This window comes from Copadichromis virginalis, linkage group LG20 (assembly GCF_057382275.1).
Source record: "Copadichromis virginalis isolate Kocher_CV1m ecotype Utaka linkage group LG20, C_Virginalis_male_GT1.1, whole genome shotgun sequence".
NCBI classification, from domain to species: Eukaryota; Metazoa; Chordata; class Actinopteri; order Cichliformes; family Cichlidae; genus Copadichromis; species Copadichromis virginalis.
This window is the reverse complement of record NC_140637.1, coordinates 4,887,350-4,901,163: the sequence shown is the minus strand read 5'-3', so window position 1 is coordinate 4,901,163 and position 13,814 is coordinate 4,887,350. Positions and strand designations below refer to the sequence as shown.

Sequence of the window (13,814 nt, the reverse complement as noted above, 5' to 3'; positions counted from 1 at the left end):
CATATCCACTGATGATATGCACATCACACATCTAAATAAATATATTAAAAACACTCTGAAGTAGGCATAGGTCGGATCTCCTTTCCTCCCTAAGCATATTTAAAACAGAATATATATTATACATTTTTATAAATACATATACTTTATCATCTCTGTTTTATATCTTTAAAAAAAGAAAAAAAGAAAATGGATCCAAACTCATTTACAGTTTTGAGGGCCTAGCTTTTCTATGCTGTTGGTGTCCATGCGCTCTTGCAGTGAGGGTTTACAACATTGCCTGTTACTGCCACCTAGTGTGGCAAAGCAGCACTACAATATATATATTTTTTCCTATCTTGTTGGTGCCAGTACATAAACATGCATGGTACAACCAGTAAAAATCTACATTCCAAAATAAATCATTCAGCTTTTCTCTCTCTCTCTTTTGTTTTTTTTAAATACATTATTGCAAAACCTCTGGGTGTCAAAGAAAAACCTTGCAGCGAGACCGCAACATCAAACCAAATACATTTACATCACACACGACAGAATTAAGGGGCCACCGTGTTTTTAGGTGTGTCAAACACCAGAGCGGTGGGAAATTTTTTTATTTTTATTTATTTATTTATTTTTAAAAGTGGAGCTTTGAAGAACGATTGGTCAATGTTCACATATGGGAGGGAGCCGGTATCTTTATGGCTATACAGTGGAGGTACTAAGGCCAGATATAGTGTAGTCCAGAATTAAGGGGAATATTGAAAACAGCCAGATTGTTAGAGGAAATTTAGAACATGCAATGCAGTAAGCCCAGTTTTTGTTCATTCAACCTCAAATTAATATAATCAATGAGGCTAAGAATGTATCTGAAGCTGCAAATGCACAAAACTGAAAGTTTTGTTGATTTTTTAAAAGGACTTTTTGTTGATATAATAAAAAATTTACTTGTGAAATACTGTACATTACAGTTTCCTATAATCAGTGAAAACAACATAGATCTTTAAATCCATTACCAGCATGTTTGTTTGTATTTTAATTCTGGTGCACTAATCTTCACCAAAACTGCCACTAATTCTGAAGCACACTACACCGAGGCCTCAGCCCATCTGTTCCCCTCGCCTCCACACATTTACCTGTCCAACCACCAGCGCTCTTCCTCCTCATCTTCTTTGTTTCAAACAGAGCAGTTGCGTCTCTTCCCAGAGCCAGTCTGGGCTGTAGCAGCAGAGGCTGAGGTCAGCCAAACAATGACCCCGTGTCAAAGGCTGGTGGAAGAAACCGAGAGGGTGGGCGAGGAAGGTGGCGGGAAGTTCAGGAGCTCCAGCACAGCCACACCCACGCTGCTGCGCCGTGTGAACATGCAGGAGGCTGCGACCCATTTATTGCTGCGTGGGTTGTACTTTTCAATGGAGTTGAGACTGGAGCTGCCATCATTGCCTCCCACTGCGTATAACCAGCCATCCATTGCCACCAGGTCATGAGTGCTCCTGGAAGGGAAAAAGACTATTTAAATGTGTAAGTTCTCACATATATTTAATATGATGTGTGCAAGTCGCTACTGCTGAAACGGACAAAGAAACAAATAGCAAATTCATGTGGTCTGAAACCACAGCTAAAAGCTGCAGTGTTCAAAGAGAAGAGAAGCAATTGGGACACCCAATGACCAGTGTACTGGCTTAGCCTTTGGATGAAACTGTCAATTTTGGGGACTTGTGGTGTTGCCAATTTTCTCTCCATCGTTTCTTTTTAAAAGTAAAATAGAAGGATAATGAAAATGAATCAGCGTCAGACAATGTCCAATAGTTATCAGATGAAATTTGGCATCTAGCATTTCTCATTTGCTCTCCACACAGACATGCAACCAAAGCCTCCTCAAAGGCCATTAGTCAATGCCACTCAAATTTTAAGATAAAAGTGGAAACCAGAAAGTTTCTGCTGTCTCTTACCTATAGATGTTATATAATCATATACACAAGCTGTTTACAGAGCTTTTCACACGACTCTGTGCAGTCCTATGGTTAAGCACTCCCTTACTGCTTCCACAGGAAATAAGCTAAGCAGCAGCCAGGTGCTGATGATGAATTGCACTTTGATCATCAGCAAGTTTGCGCACCTCTATAAAAGCAGCAACGTTTGGCAGTTTGCTGCCTGAAGCATTCAGGTGTTTGTTAACACATTGCCACAATTGCCCAAGTGAAGATGTCCCAGCAAATTCACATAAAAGTCAGGCCGTGAAAAAAAATAAATAAAAAATACAAGAACTTTGTCTCAGATGCTGCAGGCCTCAGCATGTTAAATGTTAAAGTTTATGACAGTAAAATTTAAAAATGTGAACACGTGCGGCTTGTTTGGAACGATTTTCTCTAAAAAGAACCAGGTGACATGGCTTTGGTTTGCAAAGACGAACCTAAACAAACTACAAGACTTCAGGAACAATGAACTTTGGACAGACAAAATTACTGCCGTAAACACGGTATATCCATTCAAACATCTCACGCCACAGTCAAGCATGGTAGTGGAGGGGTGGTGATTGGGGCTCGTTTTGCAACCACAGGACCTGGACACCTTGCAGTTATTGAGTCAAACATGAACTTTTACAAAAAACAACTACAAGAGGGTTTCAAAAACCACACAGGACTGTCGCTACCAAAAACCTTAATGTAACATAATGTGTATATGAGCCTGTTGCAGTGCTCGGGTAACACAACTCTGTTTAATATTTAGCTTTGGGGATTAAAGCAACCTGACATGGCACAGACCTTTAAAAAGCAGTACTTTTTGAACATCTATACTTAATTCTTAATCAAAGCAAATGATCGGTGTAAAAAATAAATAATTTAAAAAAGAAACATTTTCTGCGCTTAAAGAGGACTTGGAACAAATTTGGTTTTAATGTTCATTTCAAATATCCCCGTCGTGACCGTAACACAATGAGATGATTTTGGACAAGACTATTATTCTACAATGTCTCCCACACCAGCACACGTTAGAAGTGGCTATAGCGTGTGACACATTAGTAGCCAGTACAGTGTGATTGTTTTGGACTGTGGAAATGGAGCCTCTCAGCAACTGGATAAGAAAAGAACTCCAAGGCACACAGCTGATTAATGCCATGGGTTATTCATGGAGCTGCACAGTCAACTGTTGTCAGGTTTTTCTGCTCCTACAACACACTGACTCATACATAACCAAGTGTGCATGTGCGGATGCATAAGTGTGTCTGCCCTGGGAAAGAGCAAATCTGCCGATGCTATCACAAATCCTCAACAGCTACATCTCCAAATCTTCCTCCGTGCTGCAGATCCTGTGACAATACAAAGCTGCGAGCGTGCTTGCATGTATGCCTTTGTTGATAATCACTTGCAAGATGAGTTTCAGCTTTCATCTTCTAAGAAAATTAAAACATAAAAACTCTGTTGTGGAAAATAGGCCACTTGATGTTTATGCCTTAAGAAGGTTTTGGCAGCACAAGGGGGAAAAAAATCCTCCAAATGCCCCGACACCCGAGCCTTTTGCACACAGCGAACTAATTGCAGCCGAGATACTATTCTGACAAGCTACATACAGACAGAGCTACAGATATTTTTTCAGCTTTTCAAAGAAGATGGTTTTATCTCTTTATTTAGGTTAGAGTAAAACTGAGGCTTGGCCTGTGGTGCTTCTCAAATCCTTTCAGCAAGGTGTCGTGCTTGTTAGAAGCACAAAAATAAGGATAAAAGCTGGACAGCGCTAAAAAAACCAAAACAAAAAAAACCCACAGAGGCTGTTTCCATATTCTTCACTCCCAGCTGAAGTTATGCAGGCGTAAAGGGAGAACTGGGTCATCCTGCTGGCTCAGTTGGCTAAAGGTGTGTTTAATTAATTACCTAGAATTCATCCCAGATTTTTTTCTCATCTCTTCTCTTTCTGCCTCTTACGGTGCAGCATAATGTAAAAAAAACAAACCATAACCTCTGTTCTCTTTGTAAATGTGGCTAACCTGCGTATATTCATGGCGGCAACTCCTTCCCAGGTGTTGGTCTTGGGGTTGAAGCGCTCCACTGAGTTCAGGCAGCTGGTGCCATCATTGCCTCCTGCGACGTAAAGCATGCCGTCGAGCACGGCCACCCCGGCACTGCTGCGTCGGCTCAACATGTTGGCGATGGCGGTCCACGTGTTGCTCTATTCAGCCAATCAAGAGACCGAGCACATAGTCACACAGCAGATTCATTTGTACCGTTTCACTCTGTCTACAGCATCCAGTCTAGGTAAACCTGGCAACAGACGAGTTTTTCTAATGATAAATTTAACAGCTGTATACCTGGGGGTCATATTTCTCCACTGTTGCGAGATGTGAGGAGCTGTCATAACCTCCCACCGCATACAAGCTGCCATCTGGAGGGGAAAAGGGAGTAAATACTGAGAATGTAAATATTAGCGGTCGCATACCGAGATGGCAACTCCCTCTTGATGTGAGTTATTAAAATACAAACAGTGAAAAGTAAATAGAGGAGCACAGCTTGGTTTTTTTTGCCAGTACCTACCCAGAGTTGCTACTCGAACATATCTCCTACGAGTGCTCATAGCAGCGATTGAGGTCCATGTGCTGGTCAGAGGGTCGTACCTCTCCGCACTAAAAGAAGAGGTGAAAAAAGACAGATGCTCACGTGTATTTAATTCAGCTTAAAATGATCAGTAATCATCAGCATAATAACAGGCTGTGCATACCTATTGAGACAGGAAGCTCCATCATAACCCCCCGCAGCGTACAGCAGGCCATGCAGGACAGCTACGCCTAGACAGCTCCGTCGTGTTCCCATGGAAACCTCAGGTTGCCAGGAGTTAGTGATAGGGTCATAGGACTCCACGGTTGCAAGGTCAGAGGTGCCGTCATAGCTAAAGAGAGCGACACGGATATAAATGAATGCACAACTTTGCAACAAACGGTGAACATACAAGATAAAAAGTTGCTTTGCATGGAAGAAAGCTCTCACCAGCTTATCGAGCAAATGCAAATTATCCACAAATTCTGCTTCCCCTCAAATCACACAATGTAATGTTTGAGTAACAAATAACTTTTTAGGGTCAAACGCTGCGATTATTATCACCTACCCTCCAACAGCGTATAGTCTGTTCCCAATTGCTGCCACGCCCACCCGTGCCCGCCGAGTGGACATGGACGCCACCATGTGCCAACGGTCTGTTCTGGTGTCGTACGCCTCGCAGTCTCCGTGGATAGCAAACAAGCTGCCACCACCTGGGAAAGAACAAACATACACTAAAAAAAATGAGGAAAAATGCTTTGAGCAAAAACGCAAATGTCATCAGGAGGATGGTGACATGAGAAAACGAGGACTTCAACTTCGGGTTTTTAAAAGGAGTGAAAATGAAATGTGTTTACAGTCATTCCAAACAGCAACGCTAGAAGTTAAAAATGAGGGAGGAGAAGTATTAGAGCCTCACAGCCTCCAATCATAGTGGGTGTAAAGGTCAGATTGTTCATTTTGGAAACAGTCGATGGAGACACATCTGACGTGTGTGTGTGAGTGTGTGTGTACACAGGCGCACTATTCAAGTTCCAACATGCAGTTCACACAGAATAAAAAAATGCTGGCATTTGTAAAAATCATGAGTGACTGGTGAGCTAGAGATGTGTGTGTGGTCCAAGTGTACCCTAATGGGTACCTTCAGATGCACACTGACCAACGGCGAAGAGCACAGGGCTGGCGCCTTCACAGCGTCGTGGGCGCGTCCGGCTGTTGCTTAAGACACCCCTCTGCTCCGGCATCAGGTGATACTTTAGGGCCTCGATTAGCAGGTCTTTGCACTCCGAGTGGTGACGCACCAGCAGCTCCGTGTCTACGTTGCTCATCAGAAAGTCTCGCCTCAACAATGGCAGCCGCACGCACTTCATCAGCTAGCGAAGACAGTGGGAGAGTGGGTGATGAGCGGGTGGCGCTACATAGAGTTAAACAACAAAAAGGGGAATGGTTTCCATGTTACCCACCCCAAACGACTTACCCAAGGTACATGTTGCCTGCGTCCATCTATATCATGTTTTACCCAACTCAACACGGCTCGGTACACTTCTTCCTCAGATGGCACATTGAGATTGTCACTGGAGATCAAATCTAGGACCTGGATCGCAAAGACAAAGCATATAGGAAGAGTGAAATTATACTATCGCTTACAACTTTATATTATTCTTTTATTTTTTATTTTTTTTAAATCATAATGTATCAACTTGGACCGTTGAAAAGCATTTGCAGAATACTTTCTTGTGGTTGTAGAAATCGGCACACAGGAAGTAATTTGCATGGGTCACAGACCGTGTTAGTTCCTGTATATAGTGACTTCAGCTGAAGTCTTGCATCTCCTTTTGTTTTGTTGTCTCAATTCAAAATGAAAGAAAGGATGACTCAATAAAGCACGACTCTGACATCGTGCACACTTCGCTTGTGCATTATATTACAGCCTGTGTGTGTGCACGTGAGCCGTGATACAGTTTAAGTAATAGTTTAAGCTACCACTTCTTCAATTGTGCATCTGTGGCACAACGAATGCTGGACTCTGAGTGGCTGGCTGGCAGTGTTCCCAGCCCAAGCCTAAGCTGGCAGGGCTGGGTGGGACCAAGGAAGCCAGCTGCTGCTGCTGCTGTCTTGCCTGGCCAGATCAGAGCAAAACCCTCCCAGGAACAGCCTCCTCTAATCCAGAGTCACACACAGAAATACTGCTGATGCCACTGCCCCACCCTGCAGTCCCTCCTACCACTGCATGCACATAGTGCATCAAATTAACTCCAGAATGTGTGGGTGCATATGGAGAAAAACGCCTTTACTGCCTTTTCATAGCATGGCAGCACGATTGAGGGACATATGAGCGCCACTGTGTCAAAGTACTCATGTCTTCATAAGCTAAACGCAGTAATTAGGAGGAATCTGTCGACTGTTGTCTTCAAAATGTCACGCATACGACTCTACATCACCAAATTTGGCAAGTCACAATCCTGTCGTGCCTTGCCACTTCCTCCAGAGAACATCAGAAGAAATATGGGGCATATTTCACAGCTCTGTGAGCTTGGAGTCCTGTAGAGCAGCCAGTACATAAATCCTGATCTGGTGCAGATTTATGACAGTCACAGAACAGCTGCAGACACGACAGTGGAGTAAGCCAAGAGAAAGAGAGAGACAGAAGAACAGGAATGAAGAAAATGGCCTATTTTTAATCTGCTTTTATGCAGCTTAAGTTTCAGTGTTTTAATGGACTGTGCCCACACACTGCAGATTCAGTCTCTGGGCTTTGAAGGCCAGATACAGAGGGATGCTTAGTGTGTTACTCTGGTGGAACAACATCGCTTTAGGACTGTGGGAATTGTTATTTAAAGAGTGAGAAAATAACAGGAAAGGGATGGTAGTAGCAGTTTGTTAATTTTCTTCAACTTCCTTTTAATTTGCTGTTACCTTCTTAAACATTTCATCTAAGAGAATATATATTTTCTCAATTCTTTAGATGTTACAGTGAGCCCCTGCCTGAAACAAAAACATGATGTGCCTCTGTGGGCTTTTAGAAGCTGTCTGATATCATGAACACCAATTTTTTAAAAAAACCACGAATTGCTCTAAAAGTTTAAAAATAAAAACATGTAAACTTTGTACTCAGGTAGGTGTGTTTAAACTGCAGGAAACAGGAAGTTTAAATAACCCAACAGCAGCACTACTTTATTCTTTAGCATGCCAGGAATAGACTAATACCAACACATAAATGTCAAATACAATATGCCAGGATGTCCCGCTGGATTTTGTATCACTTTGCAGTAAGAAGCTAGCGTATGTTTCTGCCTTTTCTGCTACAATTTTGGGCAACAACTTTTTAAAAAATATTTTCACTCCTTCGGGATCTACTCCAAAAAGGACTTTGCAGTTCTTGTTAGCCAAACATTGCCCTCTTCACAGGTAACTGATAGCAGTGTTTGGCTGCTGAGCAGCTCATTTGACCAGGGTTATATTCTTTCCCAAGGCCCAGCATTCCTTACATCGCTCTAAAATAATAAATGGGTACACCTACAAGATGCATTTCTCTTAAAACGTTGGTTAAAACAAGCAAAAGAAAATTGAACCAAAATAGAAACCATTATTGTTACGTCAGAGGAGCAAACACTGCTGTTAGCTCTCTAAACAGCACAGCAGCTGTGGAAATGTCACTGGCTTTGCCTAATTACCACTTCCCAGACAGGAACCAGAGTGCTGCCACCGCTGAGCCCTGCTAATGAATAAGTGATAGTTTGGCTTAGCCGACTTGCCAGATGACAAAACTGCAGAAGACAGTGAAAACAGGCAGGAGAAAAAGTTTCTCTAGTGAATGTCAAAAGCACACAACTTCCCCGTGGCATGTTGATGCGGTTTAAAAAAGAAAAAGCTGTGCTTGTGTACACATTATGCTGGGGAAAAATTATAGATGTAAGCATTGCTGCGTGTCCTTTGTGCTTTGGCATTATTCATGATAGATTAATCATCACCCCTACCTGTTTCAGTGGCAGCAGCATGAACTCCTCAGTCTTGGACACCTCCACAAAGTGCTGCAGGACATACTTGTGTGCTGACTTGAGCAGGTCGCTGCAGGAGTGTGTGTCAGCGAAGCCTCGGATGCCCAGGCAGTTTGAGGGGTCCAGCTGGCTGAGGAGGAACTTACAGCAGGCGTCCCGCACCCCATTGAGCTGCAACAGGCTCGCTGCTGGGAGCAGTGTCTACAACAGGTGGAAACGCAAAGTCTGTTAATTTTTTTGTGCCATATGAAAAAGAAAGAAAAAAGTGGTTTAGCAGTTGTGTATGTGAATCTTAAAACGTCAAGCCTACCTGCACATTTCCTTCCCCGACCACAATCTCTGCTGTGTAGGCATACTGGACCAGCTGCTCCAAAGCCTGAGGGTCAATGTCGTGAAGGGTCACGTGGGTCTGACGGCTCTCAGACATCTCATCTGCGTGGCCGCACAGAATGAGATCAGATTAATTTTAACAAATTACACCGAGTAAAGCTCCAGCTGATAGCAAAACTCCTCCCTCTTCAATCATACTGACACATGGCATCTCATAGCATTTACAGCACTGCTGCAAAATGTCAGCACAGCTCATTTGTTACCGTTTATTAAATCAGTCGTTTCAAGTGTGTGAGATTTTTGAAATTCCTGGATATAAACACTCTCTCCCACAGAACTAAGCCTGGAGCTTCTACAGTAACAGTCACGAGCTTCATCGACTCATAGTTAGACAACCTCACAAACACCTCTGCTGAGGTTTTCTGTTAAAATAGCTTAATTAGGGACTCTGTCAGATGACATGAAGTCTAGCAGCTGAGTCTCCAGGCAAATGACTGTCTGGAGACACACAGCATCCTCACAAAGGGCTAGTGTTTGGGAGGAAATCTGACTTACACACACCTCACATGACCACCTGTGCCCCAGACAGGAATAGGTGGAAGGAAGCGATGATGCTGAAAGGATGGAACAGCCATAACGGCACGCACCCACGCAAAAACAAGTTCTAATGTAAACAAACTCAAACAACAGAGAAAAATAGTTTGCAGTTTGAGTTTGTCATGCCACTTGCTCATCTTTGTTAACTTCAGGGAGAGTATACAGTATATGCATCATCAAGGTCCATAACACAGACTGAACTTACTGGTAAACATAGCGTGGAAGTATGGACTGCAGGACGCCAGCACCACTTTGTGCGCCTTGATTTCTTTGTTGGAGACATGAAGGACGATGTCACATAGCAAGCCACGCTGTCGCATCCGGTTCATGGACACGAAGGAGTCGTGGTAGTGGCGCTTTGAGTTGTGCGAGATGCTGTGGCCATCACGGTTGAGCAGCTGCATGCCCCCCTCCATCATGGTGCCTGACGTTGCGGTCGTGGGCTCGTGCCTGGGCCACACTCTTGGCAACTGAAACGTCAAGAAAAGCTTTTTAATGTCGGCCAATACTAATATCATCATCATAATAAAATCCTTTTTTTGGGGGGTAGACAAAAGTCTTGGCTTTGCTTATCTATAGGGAGTGAGCCGTTATGACAGGTGTCCTGGGCAATCATTATACAGTTATAGCACCCATCCTGTCGGCTATGACAGGAAGTCCTGCCAGCATGACAGAAATCTGAGTACAATCACAAAGTGTAGTAGGATGGATGGCCTGATTATTTCACATTCAGTCTCAGGAATGATTAGATCTCACTATGACACACCAGAGAGTTTCAAAAGATGGACATTATGGATGAGCCTGCCATCAAATCAGTGTGATCCATCCTGACTTGCAATTTAATTGGACCACATTTAGCTGTGAACTCCCCCACTCTGCTCTTGAATGGAAGAACACACTTCTGCATGTTGCATAACTGTCATCACGCAGCATCTTAGAAGTTGTTGTCTGATGAATATGTAGTCACCAGATGAGGAAACCAGATTGAAGCAAGAGTAGAAAACCACAGGCCAAGAACAGACTGATTCTTAAACAAAACAAAATATAATGCACTAACTCCGATGCAGTGATACCTTAAAAGTGTGAAAGGCTTATAAGCAGAAGCTGACTATGGGGTTGGGGAGGCCACGCTATCAAAAATATAACCTTCATACTCATTTGCAGCTCCACATTTGTAACCTTTGAAGAATAGCTTTCAAATAATTCTTATTTATCTAATGCAGCTAAAAAAAGGATTATTTATCTGGGATGAACAGGACCCTGGAGCCCACAATTCATCCCATAAACTGTATATAACACATACACAGACTAACGCATACACACACATAATGCCTTTAATTTAAAAAAAAAAAAAAAAAAAAGGGGGGGGGGGGGGGGGCAGGGATAGCTCAGTAGGTAGAGTGGTTGCCCCATGACCGGAAGGTCGGGGGTTCGACTCCACTGAACAACTACCCTGAGGTACCCCTGAGCAAGGTACCGTCCCCATAGCATTGGTGGCTGCCCACTGCTTCACTGGGTGAATGGGTTAAATGCAGAGGAGTAATTTCCCTACGGGGACTAACACATGCATATATACACACACACACACACACACATATGAAAGATGGACACAGCCAGCACAACATCACTACCATCTTTTCCATTTGAAACCTGACCTGACAAGCGAGGAGTGGATGTGAGTGTGAAACAGAGGAACACTGAATTCTTGCTGGCAAGTGATTTGCAAGTATTTAGCCACTGAGCAGACGCTGGTTCGCCCTGCGTTCAGACGAATAATTAAAATGTGGCTACAAGGGGCTCTCCCTCAAGCTCCTTCCCTTGCCTGGGAACCCTTCAATGTTCCCCTGGATAAGATCGTAGGATGTGGCTTAAGAGACCAACTTCTCGGCTTAGACTGCTGCCCCTACGACCCAGCCCCAGATAAACACCGAAACACTATTTTACATGCTCTTCTTTTAAATCAATTGATCTGACTGGCCTTCTGATTGGACTGCTCTTCGCAAAACATACGGTCTGAACAGCCGGTTTGGTGGGGCTGCTCTTCTCACAGCCAGAGGTGCTGTGTCAGAGATGACAATATTTAGAATATCAGCCAAAAGTGAAAAAGAAATCACAGTAACCACACATTTAGACTTTTTTTTTTTTTTTTTGCTTAAATATATTAGCTGTACTTAGACTGATGTCATTATTTTAAACTTTGCTGTTATTTAATGTGAGCATTCACAGGTGTAGAAGAACTTATATGATTGAAAATAAAGGAATATATGTGATATATGTTTAAACTTTAATGATAAAGAAGGATTCTTAAACTACAGGACCCCTGATAAGTGTGGTCATTGCCTGCAGGACCTTACAGCCACACACATTAAACAAATAAATAAAAATCACACATACCTTAGGATATCTATTTAATACACCAAGCTGGAACATTCCCTTTGAACCACCACATACAAACAGCCTCTGTATGCTTTATTTAGACATATGACAGGAGGTTTACAATCTTGAGTTAATCAGAGCAATTATGCAACAAGCAGAATCTCATCAGGAGAGAATATTGACCAGTTTGAAGTCCAAGAAGTGCAATGCTCAATGCTGAAACCCATTGTACCATTTTTCCTGATTATGTTAAGTTTCACATGACTGTCAAATAAGCAGTTCCCTGTTATGATCAGTACATCCTAATAACGGCTCTGTCGCTTTCAATTCAACACTCTTCCCCCATCCCACCGAGCACCATCTCAAATGTCATCACAGCTGCCTGGCTACTACCCCTGGGTCCCATTTTCCAAAACACAATAGCCCATTAAAAAAAACAAAAACACGCACACCAGCCATGTTCCTCTATGAGGGAACAATCTGCTCTCATGCCCAAGGGAATAGTAAGAGACAATGCTGGAAAATGAGACATGGAAACACGGGATGTTGTGGTAGATGTGAAAACAACTGTCACAGTTAAACTAACAAACTGAAACACTTGTCCTGTTCATCTGAGGCTTGTTTCTCCCTTTATCGTCTCTACCCCCAAACCCTGGCTGGTATCCACACAGAGGCTGAGTTGCTCCTTGATAAATAGTGCCTGCACAATCCTGCTGAATGCACAATTTCATTGGGGGACACAGGGATGTTCCTATCCAAATATCACTATGTGATATACGGAATCAGAATCAGAATACTTTATTGATCCCTGGGGGAAATTATTTCCCTGGGGGAAACCCCAACCCCCACTCCATCAGCACTGAATAAGAGCATATGTCAGCTGCAGCAGCGGCAATAGGAAAGAAAATGAATGTATAATGGCTTTACCGGTGGTTGTTTTGCAGTTATCCTTGAAGACAGTGTGTTCCAGGAGGTAAGGGGAGATGAATGAAGAGCTGTCGCAGTCAGAAGGCTCTAAAATCCTATCACCGTCTACTTATCGGTCCATATTGTGACTCGAGCATAGGAAATATGAAGAAAGCCTCTGTTTTGTGCTGTATGTGCTTGACGTCAATGCAAAAAAGAGCTGCCTGAAAGCTGACATCGGTCTGTTAAGGTGACGCTGTAATTGTCGAAGCCGAAGGTAGCAAGGCTTGCTCATGCTGTTAAATTTTAATACGTTAAAAAGGAAGACATGGTTGAAAAACACCGGTATGTCATTTCAAATGACCAACCGGCAAACTAATGCAGTGAATGTTCAGTTTACGAGCCCACAGACACACGCGACCTTAAGCCACCACTTTTGTCTTGTCGGAACACGGAAGTGTGTTCGACGTATCCGTCTGTGCTACTGTGAAAGGCGGAGTTTTCAGTGACGCGCTGTGATTGGCCACAATATGAAACATACCCCGTTTTGGTTAGCCCGGAAAATAAAATGAAACATAACTACAAACGTGTTCAATAATGCACAGCTTCTGTAATTTTTTCCTCGTTATTTACGTGCAAATTATACACTTATCACCCTACTACTGACGTAAAATAAGCACCCTGTCTTTATTATCTCTACGTGAGATAGCCAGTGATTCTAAATAAGCTGTCTATGAAGCTAGCCGCTAAGGTAACGTTAGCTAACCTGAAAAAACATTAAAGCACAGGGTACTCACGACCAGCCGTCGTCGGTGTCGATGCGATGACAGCAGTGACTTCCTTCGGTTTGTAAGCTTGCCCAGCTTTGAGGCCGTGCAAAGTAACGTTTAAAAAATACTGTACTCCTCTCTGGATATTTGGCTTCCTGTGTCTGGTAAATGCAGCTGAACATTTTATTTAAACCTCACGTGTTGCATCAAAACAGTGTCCGATCTTGCACGCGCAAGAAAATTTCGAGGTTTCCGTGAACGCACTACCGTATATTTGTTTTAAATAATCAGTTGATTATTTGTTCACTGTATTTGTGCCGACTTTACTTTCATCAGAA

General features: G+C 43.0%; 1 protein-coding gene across 4 annotated transcripts; it reads right to left on the bottom strand.

Moving 5' to 3' along the window:
* Window positions 1–599: 599 nt before the first annotated feature.
* Window positions 600–13,691, bottom strand: klhl17 (kelch-like family member 17). 4 transcript variants are annotated; one of them, XM_085443518.1, is made up of 12 exons: window positions 13,504–13,691; window positions 9,630–9,894; window positions 8,808–8,929; window positions 8,477–8,698; window positions 5,977–6,093; window positions 5,641–5,872; window positions 5,068–5,212; window positions 4,684–4,851; window positions 4,500–4,588; window positions 4,277–4,350; window positions 3,956–4,137; window positions 600–1,463 (listed from the first exon to the last, which is right to left on the bottom strand). In XM_085443518.1, exons 2-12 carry the CDS (start codon window positions 9,841–9,843, stop codon window positions 1,235–1,237), a joined length of 1,794 nt encoding a protein of 597 aa, XP_085299644.1. In that variant the 5' UTR covers window positions 9,844–9,894; window positions 13,504–13,691; the 3' UTR covers window positions 600–1,234. The 4 variants fall into 4 exon arrangements, with proteins under 4 accessions (XP_085299644.1, XP_085299646.1, XP_085299643.1 ...); XM_085443520.1 differs by having other exon boundaries at window positions 5,659–5,872; window positions 13,504–13,583; XM_085443517.1 differs by lacking the exon at window positions 13,504–13,691 and adding an exon at window positions 12,728–13,149.
* Window positions 13,692–13,814: the final 123 nt, after the last annotated feature.

Coding starts and splice junctions, on each gene's coding strand:
- klhl17 (XM_085443518.1), bottom strand. CDS start 9,843: ATGATGGAGGGGGGCATGCAGCTGCTCAACCGTGATGGCCACAGCATC. Junction 5,873..5,976: donor GCAGGCAACATGTACCTTGG/GTAAGTCGTTTG, acceptor TGTCTTCGCTAG/CTGATGAAGTGCGTGCGGCT. Junction 4,351..4,499: donor TGTTCGAGTAGCAACTCTGG/GTAGGTACTGGC, acceptor TTTCCCCTCCAG/ATGGCAGCTTGTATGCGGTG.